A 14,713-nucleotide genomic window follows, 5' to 3' on the forward strand; every position below is an offset into this window, starting at 1 on the left:
CCTCACAGACAGTCACCCGGAGGAAACCCACGCAGGCACAGGGAGAACACACCACACTCCTCACAGACAGTCACCCGTAACGGGACTCAAACCCACCACCTCCAGGTTCCTGGAGCTGTGTGACTGTAACACTACCAGCTGCACCACCATGACAAACAAACAAATAGAAATAAAACTGGAACATGTCCAGTTTGTGTTTTTTCGAGGGCTTTGTTCAGCACAAGGCACATTGGCTACCTTTCTCCGCTGTTTACAAGCTCCTCAGGATGGCTCAGAACTCGGCAAGCTGTGCACACGTCTCCACTAAACTGGGTGAGTTCCTTGAATAGCACCAAGTTTCCAACAAGAGCTAGTGTTCTTTTGTTGGGAAAAGGCCATGTCTGTAAGGAGTGTGATGTGTTCACCCATGTGAGTTTCCTCAGGGTGCTATGGTTTCCTCTCACAGTCCAAAAATACACACTGTTAAGTGGATTGGCGAAGTATAAAATGCCCAAAGCTGAGTGAGCGTGTGTTGCCCTGTGATGGACTGGCACCCTGTCCAGGGTGTGATCCTGCCTGAGGCCCAGTGATTCCGGGTAGGGTCCGAACCCAACGTGACCCTGACCAAGACAATGACCAAGACGAGAAAACGATTGAAGACTACAGTGTAGCATTACTTCACATATTTAGCCGAAACAACACACACCACTCAAACGGTGTCATTTTTGAAATGGAGTAAATTGTGCAGCATCAATAAAAACAGAAGTAGCAGCCATCTTGAAGACTGGATTTCTTCCATACTTTTGTCCAGTTTAGTAGATGTTGTAACTAAGCTACGTTAGCCTCTTAGCTCCGTAGCTTCAAGCGGAGGAGGAAAATGTGGCTTTTCACCAAACCCTCACTCTATACCCTCGTGTTCCATGTTTGAATGCTTTTTGCTGGTGGTTCACAGGTGAGCGAGAGATGAGTGGGAGAGATCTGCGTGCATTTCTGGTGTGTCACCGGGCTGAGGACACAGGTAAGCCAAACCTCTCTTCACCTTTTAGGCCGCACTCTTTCCCTTTTCAGCAGGGAAAATGATATTGAAGTGTGGGTGATTCCATACCAGCTCGCTCTTGAGTGAATGTGTGACCTGAAGCAGCTGTGCTGAGCCTTTTGAAAGCGCTGTGATTATTCTACCGTTGTCATGGGTAACACAGAGTGGAAAGCATGTCTGTTTAAAGGGGCTGCTGAGTGACAGAGTGACGTTATTACAAAAGCCATATTTACTAGGCCTCTCCTGGAATTTTCTACATTCTGCTTGAGATCCCTCTCTCTCCCAGACATATTTATCTAGTGTCCATTTTATTTTCACTTACCCGTTTTGTCTGATCCACTATTACCAGTGAAACTCACACAGGAACATCTCATCACTTACGCTGCAGTGCTGAGAATGATCCACCACACAAGCAATGCCTGCTCTGTGGTGGTCTGCGGGGGAATTACTGAAAGGGGGCAAAGCATGCAGCGCGTAACTTGCTAACAGTGATATTTAGCATTTTAAAGCACAACTCGTTCTAAAGCATCATTGGTTGGGATTAGTTTTACAAGAGGAGGTTCTGCAATGGGGTTTATTAGAGATGTGACTAGCCAATTCATGCTGAACAAATTCCTCTAAACTGCACTGATAGTGTAGATTGAAAGGTGTTATCTTTATGCTAAAGTGCCACTCTCAGTAACAATAGCAACACACTGTACTTAGCAGATTTGTTATTCTATTAGTGAGAGATGGATCAGAACATGGCAACTGTTACTGAGAGACCCTGGGTTTAACCAGCTACGAAAGGCCATTCACTAGTAATTATAACTTGCCAGAAATGATTAGTTACGTAGTTGATTACATAGAAATAATCTTGACTTTTTTACCTTCGTCCTCTTCCTCAGTAAAGAACCAAACAAGTTCAGCTAAAAACACACTCTGATCGAAGCCAGTGGGCACTGTTATTAAAGTATTTTGTCCTAAATTACAGTGAAATGTATTCAAGTTGATGTCTGTGGTCCCAAATATATTAATACTTTGAATTAAAAACTGGCAGAGTTTTCCACAGGGTTCAGTTTAGAAAAGGCTCACTAATCAGCTGATTATTTGGATCAGAGCCCGTATTAAGCCTCTCCGAGTAGGAGTGCTGATATAGGTTCTATTCCTGCCAGTGCAGCGATCATAAATAAGAGAGGACACTAATCTTATATCAGCATTCCCACTCTGAGAAGCTTTGTTCATTTAAGCGTTTGAAGGAAAGCGGTGGCTTTAGGTCATGAGTCACTTTCATTTATATTTGTTTCTCTCACTGATTAATTAATGATACGCCATTAAATTAATTAGCTGCTACACAGATGCTGTTGGTTTTATTTCCAGTTAAAGAAGGGCTAATAACGGCAATGGTGTTATACGCAGTGTGTGCTGTGCTTCTGTGAGCTGCTCTTTTGTGTACAGCGTCTGCTGAAGATATTTATGTTGTTGAAATTACGTCTCAGGCTTTGACAAGCAGGAAAATCTATACCAACTGTAGTGTCAAGTCTGTGGGTAAAACTAAGATGTGCAGCAAATTCTAAATTTCATGCCCTACATATCACTCTCATCCAATTAAGTGTGTCCAATTATGTGCTCTTGGACTCCCAGCTATGTCAAGATTTTAAACATGCGATCTTCAGATAACCGAGGAAAGCGTCGACAGCGATGCAGTGTGGGAGTTCAGTCTGAAACTCTAATGTGCACTGAATCATGCAGCCGCTCGGTGTTCTGTAAATCTTGATGCTATGCACTCGGAATAGCTTTCTGTTTACTTTCTGTTGACAAGTGACAACACATCGTCATCACCCACCCCTAATTTGTAAGATGTTAAATTTTTTTTAAAACGTCCATTTTATTTATTTATTTATTTATTATTATTATTTTTTTAATTTCTTCCAGTTATTACTCTGTTTATGAGGTGGAAGATTAGTCTCTATCATATTCACCTTTCAGCAAGTCTCCCCTCAACACACACACAGTGGCACCAGGCTTGCGATGGTGTAGCCAAACACATGCTTCCTCCAAGATGAGAAGCTAGGCCAGTCTGCCACTTCTTTTCAGGCTAGAGAGCACCAACTGTCCTGAGATTTCATATCGGCTGACAGATGCCCTGTTCTAGCTAGAACCTAGGGCACTGATGAGGGAGAGGGGGGCGCCATACCTACCCAAGGATTGTGGCAAGTTGTGCTCTTTAGCGCTAGCCTTGGACGGCTGAGTTAGCATTGAACCTGCACTCTTGAGGTGATAGGGATGTGATTAGACTGCAAGATGTTCCCTTATATCAAAATACAGGATGCAATATACTGTACCACAGTTATAAACGGTATGTATTCACTGGTCACTTTATTAAAGCCTGCTGAGGGCTACATTGCTAGTGCACAGGCTAGTTTTGGGTTCACATCTAAACTAGTTTCTGTTCTGTTTCAGATATGGCCAGTTTGTTTGGGCTTTGTTAAGGTGCATACTGTGTAAATGCTGTGTATATTTTACTCGGTCCAGAGAAGCTGACCCAGAGAATGAAGAATGGACTGGGCCTCTCCAAATACAAACCTGTGCGGTACGACGAGCTTCAGGCCATGTTGGAGGCCAAGAGACTCTCTTCTGAGCACATTGAGCACAAGGTAGGGAAATAATTATTACATGTAGTCAAACAAAGATACGCTAAGATACCCTTATTAATAATTAACGATATTAACTAGTACATGTACAACTTGGAGTAACTGCAAATGATCATAAGCTAACTATGCTCAATGCCAAGCATGGGATAGATGTGTGTACATCTTTCCTAATGTGTCATGGATCAGTGGAGCATTGTTTTCTGGAGTGATGGAGCACCTTCCAATACATTTGGGAGGAATTAAATTGGTGTTTATCACATAGAACCAATGTTCCAAAATCAGTAACTGACCTCATTGTGATCTACACGTACATTGTATTCTAAAGATGCGAATACAGTAGTGAAGTGGAGCAAAAAGAATGTTTGACTGAGCAGATAACCACTTTAGGAAATGTAGCAAATGCATTCATTCATTTTCTGTAACACAATCACTGGGCGCAAGTCCTTCACAGGGCAACACACACACACTCACACATTCACTCACACACTCAGACCTACAGACACATTTGACTCTCCAATCCACCTACCAACGTCTGTTTTTGGAGCGTGGGAGGAAACCGGAGCACCCGGAGGAAACCCACGCAGACACAGGGAGAACACACCACACTCCTCACAGACAGTCACCCGGAGGAAACCCACGCAGACACAGAGAGAACACACCACACTCCTCACAGACAGGCACACGGAGGAAACCCACGCAGACACAGGGAGAACACACCACACTCCTCACAGACAGGCACACGGAGGAAACCCACGCAGACACAGGGAGAACACACCACACTCCTCACAGACAGGCACACGGAGGAAACCCACGCAGACACAGGGAGAACACACCACACTCCTCACAGACAGGCACACGGAGGAAACCCACGCAGACACAGGGAGAACACACCACACTCCTCACAGACAGGCACACGGAGGAAACCCACGCAGACACAGGGAGAACACACCACACTCCTCACAGACAGTCACCCGGAGCGGGACTCGAACCCACAACCTCTAGGACCCTGGAGCTGTGACAGAGACACCACCTGCTGCTCCACGGTGCCGCACGTAGCAAATGCAGCGATAGATATTTGAACAGTACTTAGTACTTTGCGTTAATACAAGGTCTTTTTGTGGGCCTGCTGTGGTCTAATAGCGTTCTGAATTGGTCACTATCAGCTCCATCAACAAGGGACTGAACGAACCTACGAAGATGAACTGTGAATATTCATGAGGCATGCTAATTGAGTAATGTCCTTGAGATAATAATTTGGTTTGAGGGTTGGACTATCATGGTCTGAAACTATTCAGAGAGCACTTTAAAAATGCAGTGAAGGCATGTGTGTGAGAGTGGACTTGAAAATGGACAATTAGTTTGAAATGTTTCTCCAATTCAAGTCAATTTTATGATGCAAAAAGACTCACTGCTACTGAATTTATTTAATGCTTTTCATGTAGCGCCTAATCAGGGGCCAGACACAAGGAGGAGGCTTTCAATAAAGCTGCTGAGGTGGTGGGCACAGAATCAAAGTGGATGATGTAAGAGTCTCTAAATGAAGTCAAATTATGAACTGTGTAACCTTATGAATCCTGTTGAGTTTCACTGAGAACACACACACACACACTTTGTTGGATATCTCCATGTCTCTCTGTATGAATAAGACCAAATCCTTCTGTGCTAAACCTAACCCAACACTAACCTGCGCCTCAGCATCCAAAAGATTTACTTTTCTCTCACGTAAACTGCAATGAAACACCTATTCTCATCAGGCTTTAAGTTGCGCACACACAGCTTGTAAAATCTCCACAGAAAATCTTTGCAGATAGAATCAGACACACTGCAGCAGCTGTAAATTCCAAGTGTCGGCTAGAAGGGTATTAGGCCCCACATCACAGGGCTGTGGAGCAGCAGAACAGAATCCTCTGGATATGTGGAGGATCGTACGTACATTTAGAATGATTTGGAATGGTCTTATTGTCTTAGTAGATCCAGGTGAGGGAACTGGGCTGTAACCGGGAGGTTGTTGGTTCGATCCCCAGAGCCGGCAGGTCATGACTGAAGTGCCTTTGAGCAAGACACCTAACCCACAACTGCCCCCCCCGGGGGCGTGGCTAGAGCTGCCCACCGCTCCAGGCACTGCTCACCGCCCCCTAGTGTTCACTAGTGTGTGTAAATGTGTGTTTCACTGCACGGATTGGGTTAAATGTGGAGAACAAATTCCTCTGTGTGCAGCTCGGTGGCCATTTACAGGGGTCCGGGCACTTGGTGCTTGTAGTCTCACAGTTATTAAAATTGAGATTACCTGAGTGCACTGAATGTGTCTCAAGTGATTGCAGTAAAAGGACACCTGTGTCTGCGAGGTCCAGGCACTGGTTAATGTGTATTCCTGATAAAAGTATAACAGGAAAGAACATTCCACGCAACTCAGGGAAAAGTTTTTGAAAAGTACAACCCAATGGACGGAGACAAATAATTCCCAGTTCACTGCACGTCTCCTTAAGTTCAGTTAAAACCATCACTAAAAATGGAAGGAATGTGGCATGTGTATCTGCCTAGAGCAGGCCGTCCTCACAAACCGATTGACCATACAAGGAGACTACTGCGGGAGGCCACCATGACACCCATGACTTAAGTTAAAAGCTTCCACTGAGATGGGGAAAGACCTTGCATACACAACTACTGCCCTTTCTTCACCAGTCAGAGCTGCAGCTGGAGACAGTTCATATTTAATCTCCACTACACTTTTCCCAAAAGCAGGAGGTTGACTGGAAGAAGGTTCTGTTGTTGGATGAGATCTAAATGAAGGTTTTTGCCTTCAGATTAGCTGCTGTATTTGGCAGACACTAAACACTGCACATAAAAGTAGAGCGTAAAATGGAGTATATTATAGGAGGACAATCTGAATCAGTCTGTAAGAGAACTACAACTAGGTTTATTTTCCAGCAAGACAATGACTTGAAGCTTCACAGAAATGGTTTAAAGAAAACTAGGAGCATGTCCTGGACTGAGCAAGTCAAAGCCCACCCCTCAGTTCAATAGAGAATTTGTGGTTGCACTTGAAAAGGGCTGTTCACGCCGGATCCCCACGCAACCTGACAGAGCATGAGGCGTAAACGAGGAAAGGGGTAAAATTGCAGTGTCCAGATGTGCAAGCCTGATTGAGACGTATCCACACAGACTCAGTGCTGTGATTGCAGCCGAAGGTGCATTTACTCGATACCGACGTGAAGGGGTGAGTATTTATGCAATCACTCGTTTTATAGCGTATATATTTTAATTTAAATGACTATACTTTGTAGAAATGTTTTTACTTTGACAACACTTTATAGACACTGTATATCGGTAGAGGTGGCACGGTGGCGCAGGGACCTGGAGGTTGTGGGTTCGATTCCTGCTCCGGGTGACTGTCTGTGAGGAGTGTGGTGTGTTCTCTCTGTATCTGCGTGGGTTTCCTCCGAGTGACTGTCTGTGAGGAGTGTGGTGTGTTCTCCCTGTGTCTGCGTGGGTTTCCTCCGGGTGCTCTGGTTTCCTCCCACAGTCCAAAGACACACGTTGGTACGTGGATTGGCGACTCAAAAGTGTCCGTAGGTGTGAGTGTGTGAGTGAATGTGTGTGTGTGTCTGTGTTGCCCTGTGAAGGACTGGTGCCCCCTCCAGGGTGTATTCCCGCCTTGCGCCCAATGATTCCAGGTAGGCTCTGGACCCACCGCGACCCTGAACTGGGTAAGAGTTACAGATAATGAATGAATGTATATCGGTAAAGCACTTGTTTATCTAAATGCAATCAAATCCTCACAGCATCATCCCAACATCTAGAGTAGCGCCTTCCAGAAGTCACAGTTCTCAGCTCAGCACAGCTGGAGGGAGGACACTCTTTTTACAGAACTTTACAGAGTTAAGGATCCAAAAAACAGCCAATTGCAAAAACTAATTTAAATGTTTGAATGAGATAAGATTTAGATGAGATAAAAAAAAAAAAGCAATTTAAATTCTAACTTGCTAACTCTTCTTTTTTTTTTTTTTCTCAGGCCCTTTCTTTCTCTTCATTTCTCTACATAACTCTCTCTCTCCTTCTGACCTTCTTTCCCACTTTCTCCCACTTTACTTCTCCTCTCCTTCTCTAATTCTCTTTAACTTTTGCGCTCTCTTTTACTCTCTAACTCTTTCTCCCCCTCATCGTTTCTCCTCTCTTTCCTTCTTTCATTCTTTATTTCACTCACTCCCCACCTCTCTGTGGAGCTGTGGGGTTTAATTGGTAAAGTGGAGCTCTGGTGTTTTGGAGCCTCATTACGTGTTGCCCACAGTGAGCTCAGATCCAGCTCTCTGCAGCGGACTGATAACACACACACACACACACACACACACCACACAAAACACAACACCAAGACACACTCTCTCACTTCTTCGTACACACAAAACCATGGCAGAATAAACCTGGGTTGGAGTGGCCTAAGGATGGGATTAAAGAGAAGAGTATTTATTACTACATTCTGATCCAATGCATATACAAGCTTTATTCACTGCTTCATTACTCAGACCTTCCGTTTGAATACATTTATTGCCTGGATCGCATTCGTCTACATACTGTCTAATTTTATCATGTTTACAATGTTTATTTTATTATTTAATAACATGTTTATTACTGGTACATATGATATAGTTGTCTTGCTTTTTCTGTTCATAAGTGATTCCAATTTTAATGAGAGATTGGGACTGTGTTTGAGAGAGAGAGTGTGTTAGAGAGTTACAGATAAGGAGACTGAGAGATTGGGAAACAGAGTGGGAGAGAGTCCGATGGATTGGGAGAATAGAGACAAAGGAACTGAGAAAAAGTAAGACAGAGTGGTTGAAAGAGAAAAGAAGACTGAAAGAAGGGGGCAGTTGGGAGAGAAAAACATGCAGAGATTAAAGAGAGCTAGGTTTTAAACACCAGTTTATGAAACTCATTACACTGACTGACATCTGGTGGCCTGGATGAATATGTGGACAAACTATATAGACCTAAACCTCTTTAAAAGACAAACCATTTACTGGGGGTGGCCTAAAAGGGGCATTTTGACTGACTGATTGACAATGCATGAGTAGAAACTGTGAGTTCAGCTGTATTTCACAGAGTGAACTTAAGGTGGCACTGTTCAGTTAGTTCAGTCATATTTCCCATTCCAGTTCATGAACTAAATTTGGAGCCATTCGGCGTGTTTCCACCAACAGAAACTAGTTCATGAACCAGAAAAATCAGTTCCCAGCTAAAACCAAAGAGCAGTAGGTTCTTCAGCGCGAGCCATGGCTGAATAATAGAAAATAAGACAGGAACACGCTCCGTTTGTGTGTGTTTCTGGGGCTGTGTTTGGCCAGAGCCTCGGCTCAGCGTTGGTTAGTTCACAAGCTCAGCAGGACGCCTCTGAACACTGCAACATTTACAGTGTTATATCTCACAGAGAGAGAGGGACTACTGAATTTGACTCATTTCACCTGAGTGTGGGTCTTTGCGGTGGGGAGTAATTTTGTGGAGTTAGTGTGTTTATAAAACTCCATACAGCTGCACACAGCCACATTAAACTTTACATGTTTTACTCGAAACCTGTTTCACTGAATAAATAAATAACTCATTCATTGTCTGTAACCCTTATCCAAGTCAGGGCAGCGGTGGGTCCGAAGCCTACCTGGAATCACTGAGTGCAAGGCGGGAACACACCCTGGAGGGGGCACCAGTCCTTCACAGGGCAACACACACTCACACCTACAGACACTTTTGAGTCTCCAATCCACCTACCAACGTGTGTTTTTGGAGCGTGGGAGGAAACTGGAGCTCCCGGAGGAAACCCACACAGACACCGAGAGAACACACCACACTCCTCACAGACAGTCACCCGGAGGAAACCCACGCAGACACAGAGAGAACACACCACACTCCTCACAGACAGTCACCCGGAGGAAACCCACGCAGACACAGGGAGAACACACCACACTCCTCACAGACAGTCACCCGGAGCGAGACTCGAACCCACAACCTTCAGGTCCCTTTAGCTGTGTGTCTGTGACACTGCCTGCTGCACCACTGTGCCGCCCCAAAATAATTAACTGTAATTCCTAAAAACAACAAAATGTTCTTGGTCTTTGTTTTTGCGTTAGGGTTAGGTTTGGATGACAGTGTTATATTTAAGAACGAAACACTGTGCTCCTTTTTTCATTTCTGCATTTATTACCTGCTCCATATTTTCTGTACAACACACTCACAGAATAAACACCACATGGAAACACAGACATTGATATGAAGCACCACAGCTTCTCCACACCTTCCAATGACAAGGGGGTGTATTTTGGGCTTTTCCTGTTTTTGAAATGCCACCAACACCTCTGTGACCACAGCTATATGATTAATGGAGGTCCGGCTACTAGACTTGCCTCTTTTCTCTTTGCTCTTAAATACCAAATGTTTTATTGATGAATTCTGTGCTTAAAACTTAAATCTGTGCTTAATGTGATGCAACAATTTTGGATTCTGAAAACGAGACTCTAACTACAAGCAGGAACAGGAAATTAAAGATTTTGTTTCTGTCAGATAAATAAACCTCTGTTCTCCTCTTGAATTGTGCATTGCTCCACTCAGCCCTTAGGCAGGAGGCAACCCATTTAAAGAACAAAGAGCCTTAGGGTGTCACTGACTAAGCAGTCTTTCAGTAAGAGGGAGGTCTCCTCATCTAAAAATGACATATCAGCTGAGTTTGTCAATGGCAGTGACTTACTGAAACAGTATTAGCAGGAGTCTGTATCGTGCATTAATATTCACACGTGCCAAACGCGTACTGACTCTTATTTAGTCCTAATATTAGTATTGAGGACTAAGAGCTTGTGGGAAAGTAGATCTTTTTCTTTACTTATTAATCCACACAGATGGGGAGAAATCTACTATGGCAATGATACTACATCTGTGACATCATTTGAAAATCATAAATGGCACAATTGAAATTGTCCAAAAATATACTTTAAACAATTCTTCCTCTGTTTGCTTCCATTGAAATGTAAGAGTTTTGCTTCTCCTTTAAAATCACCATGTGTACAAAGAGATGCAGGCAGACAGTGACATTTCATGTGTTGTTTAGTAATGACACAGAAAGCAGTTCATTTTTTCCTAAACAGATCTGTAATACAGACAGCAAGTGTTTTAAAATGAGCATCACATTACTGTCCCTCAAAGCACACAGTGCACACAGTTTTCAAAAATGATCTGTGCTCAATACTCATTTAATTAATTTGAATACACACAGACTGCTCAACAGTTTACACCTTGTAGCCATACGTACACACCTTTACTGTCACAGATTTTCAGAAATGACGTGCTTCTCTGTTAAGCATCAGCAGCATTTCCTCTCGTTTTACTCTGTCTCTGGCCATAAAAGTTTTTAACCAGCCTTTTGTGTCCGGTAAAATCTAACATTATCTCTGTTTACTTGCTCGCTTCCCTGGCTGTAGTACACTGTGTTTTACCTGGCAACACTGGGTTTGTGTATTGTGATTGGACAGAGGGCGGGATCTCAGGCTGAAACACCAATGAATCTCCACTCAAAGAGAATATACTGGCTTCAGCAATGCTCTCAGAAATGCCAGCGCTTTAACTTTGAATGTTTCCTTAATAACTGATTTTATTTTTTATTATTTAGTGCAGTAAATATATTTCAGACTTAATGTTACACACTCAGGAACTGAAGTATGGGGTTTTTAGTCAGTGTATTACTAGCAATGTGTGGCATCCACATCCACTTCACTCTCTCGTTGTCTTGCTTCGTGGTTTACAGTGTTGTATGTACTGTGTGTCCAAAAACGGTTAGACAGCTTCTCATTCAACGTTTTATACCTGAAAACAAATGTATTAGTAACTTCTCTAATATCAGCATATGCCTTTTGAGTATGGTGTTACAGTAGATGCGTGAAATCTTGATTGTATTTAGATATGAGATATCTAAAGAGGTCAAGTACTGGTGTTGTATGGTTAGTCCTGGGTCTCAGATTTCACTCCCTCTCCTCAAACTATTGGATGCTGCACCACCATTTAAGCAAACACATCTCCAGTGCTCAAAAGCCCAATGCTGAGTGGCTTTACATCCCTCTAGCTGACACCTGGCACTGGGCTTGCTGATGTGTAGCTCATATATGGCTGCTCCAGAGAGCATCCCGTGTGGTTGGCAGTGCCTTGACATTATGCAGTCTCTGCTAGTGTCAGCAACGAGAGCATCTTAACGTGGCCAAATTCTTTCTTGATGTGTGCATGTTTGTGTTTTAAATACTGATTCCTTTATGAGAAACTAGATAAAAACATTGCTGAACAGTGCCGTTGAGATCCCCATTGTTGTTTTTCAGGTTCAAATTACAGCTCTGTCATTCACCATTCATGCACTGCTCCCATCCTGAGAAAGTAATAACCTGAATTTTCACTGAGAGGAGGACTCTTCACACTGCTGTCATACATCACCATCCAGTCATGGGTTTCCAGTCACAGGAACAGGTTACTTTCTCAGTGCTGTTATTCAGACAAGTTGGGAACCTTGCATTTATACACACAGCCGCCTTGAGTTGTCATCTTACGCTCTGTCTGTTAATTCCTTTTACATTCTTGTGTTCTAGTGTACACGCCTGCATTCAAAATGAGTTTGAAACTGAGCGTAAACCCAAACAAATACTGACTGGTTGCATCTGCCTTGTACAGCATCATTGACAACGCAGTGCAGATGGTGGAGACCTTGAAGCCAGAGCTAGCTGTCAATATTTTTCTTTCGAGAATGGTATTTGGGTATTTTCCTTTATTTTTCTAGTGAGGAAAAATAATTTGAACAAAAGTTAAACACAGCGTTATATACAAAATAACATGATCTTTTGCATTAACTCCAATTTGTAGATCACCAAGGCTAGACATGAATCAGCATAATTTTGTTCTACGTTATTATTCATGTGTAATCAATCGACACGTTTGAATCATGGAGTGTTAGGACTAACTACAGTTTTTGCAACTCTTTTTATTCACTTGAAAATGTGTTTAATGCTCAGCATCCACAACATCCAAGACCATCCACATGTAGCATAATGTAGAACAAAGCAGCAAGATATGACTTGGCAGACTTCACTTTATCTTCAAATACAAGCTATTCTGAGATATTCAGTCTACATTTGTTACAGATTCAGATTATTTGCTATGGGTTTGCTCATAATGACTATTGGATCTGTGCCATCTCTAGATTATTCATTGGCAGATAGTATTTACACCATCTGTCAAAGTGTGAATAGCATTACTTTGGCACGTTATATTTAAAGGGTTAGGGTTAGGGTGAGGCACGGTGGCTTAGTGCTGAACACGTTCGCCTCTCAGCGCTAGGATCTTGGGTTCAAGTCCTATCTGAGTGGGGGGGGGGTTCCATGTTCTCCCTGTGTCTGCGTGGGTTTCCTCCAGGGGCTCCGGTTTCCTCCCACAGTCTAAAAAGATGGAGGTTGAGTGAATTGGCTTCTCTAATAAATGTCCTGGTGTGAGTGAATGAGTGTGTGTGTGTGTGAATAAATGTCTGTATATGTGACTGGCGCTCTGTTCTGGGTGAAATCCTAGTGCCCGGTGCAGTCCTCCAGGTGGAAGGTCGTTCCTGGTTGAGAGCACGCTGTACGCTGTTTGGCTGATGCTTCTCACCCGTGTGTGTGGATTGAGTGTTGTGTTGATTGTGAAGCGTCCTTGGGTTTCTAGAAAGGCACTGTATAACATATTAAATGAAATAAATAAATAAAAATAAATGTACATTATGGGCGGCAACGTGTTGCAGCAGGTAGTGTCTCTGTCACAGCTTCAGGGTCCTGGAGGTTGTGGGTTCGACTCCCGCTTCTGGTGACTGTCTGTGAGGAGTGTGGTGTGTTCTCTCTGTGTCTGCGTGGGTTTCCTCCGGGTGACTGTCTGTGGGGAGTGTGGTGTGTTCTCTCTGTGTCTGCGTGGGTTTCCTCCGGGTGACTGTCTGTGAGGAGTGTGGTGTGTTCTCTCTGTGTCTGCGTGGGTTTCCTCCGGGTGACTGTCTGTGAGGAGTGTGGTGTGTTCTCCCTGTGTCTGCGTGGGTTTCCTCCAGGTGACTGTCTGTGAGGAGTGTGGTGTGTTCTCCCTGTGTCTGCGTGGGTTTCCTCCAGGTGACTGTCTGTGAGGAGTGTGATGTGTTCTCCCTTTGCACATTAAATTTGAAGTGTTTACTAAACCATGAAACGTCAAAATTCATAATCATTTCAATCTTATCTATACGTTATTTAATTTCAAACTTGCAATGTAGTTTTAGTTGTTCTTAATAATGCTGAAAGTGCCTCAAATAATCATCATATCATTATGATGATTCAAAACCACAACCTCGAACTCAACTTCACATTGGGCTGCTTTGTTCATGGAAAGTTTAAAAAGCAGCAGAAATGAGCGTTTTGGTGTGTTGTAGTCATGATTTACTAGATGGAGTTATTGCAAATAGCCAGGCTGCGTGGTTAATGCTATTTTCTCTTGGCACTGCCTTATACTTTGGCCTGAAAATTGAGGCACAACTTCTCCAGTGCAGTGGTGCCTGACCACTAATAGACTGAAGATGTAGAAGATTTTGAATGCACTGGAGGATCTGACTGGAGCTCTTGATGGGGGGAAAAACCAACCACAAGCCTTCCAGTGGGTAAGATGATGGAAAAACTGACTATAAATTAATACAGAAATGGAAACTAGAGCAGGAGATTTAGCAACAAGTGTTTGCTTTTTGTCTAGTATGGAATAAGGAAAATGGTCCTTGCACATACAATCTGAGACTGAGGACTACAGGCTATAAACACACATTAACCCCAGTGCCGTCAGTGTGCTGAAGTGGGTTTGAAAAAATGGGTGAATATGTATAGCTAATGTAAATGAAGCGTGATGGATTTGTTAGCCGTTAGCTTATTGTCCCTGTCCTCATTCTCCCACAGGCTGCTCCCACATGCTGTAATTGGGAGCCTGCTGAACGCAGATATGTACAATTATCTGACTCAGTGACCTCAGCAAACTCTCTCCGTTAGCACACGAGAGAGTGCAGCCAGCAGCCTCCACACAC

The 14,713-nt window shown here is 43.5% G+C and overlaps 1 protein-coding gene across 3 annotated transcripts in view; it reads left to right on the plus strand.

The window, feature by feature from the left end:
• The window catches only part of LOC136664072 (coiled-coil domain-containing protein 148-like), a 115,750-nt gene that overhangs the window by 4,648 nt on the left and 96,389 nt on the right, over positions 1-14,713 (plus strand). For all 3 annotated transcript variants that reach the window (XM_066641104.1, XM_066641106.1, XM_066641108.1), the window contains exons 3-4: positions 932-997; positions 3,530-3,651. In XM_066641104.1, coding sequence (XP_066497201.1) covers positions 943-997; positions 3,530-3,651 — 177 coding nt within the window. In that variant the 5' untranslated portion in view covers positions 932-942. The remainder of the gene's footprint in view (positions 1-931; positions 998-3,529; positions 3,652-14,713) is intronic.

The sequence above is a fragment of the Hoplias malabaricus genome, chromosome 12 (assembly GCF_029633855.1).
Source record: "Hoplias malabaricus isolate fHopMal1 chromosome 12, fHopMal1.hap1, whole genome shotgun sequence".
NCBI classification, from domain to species: Eukaryota; Metazoa; Chordata; class Actinopteri; order Characiformes; family Erythrinidae; genus Hoplias; species Hoplias malabaricus.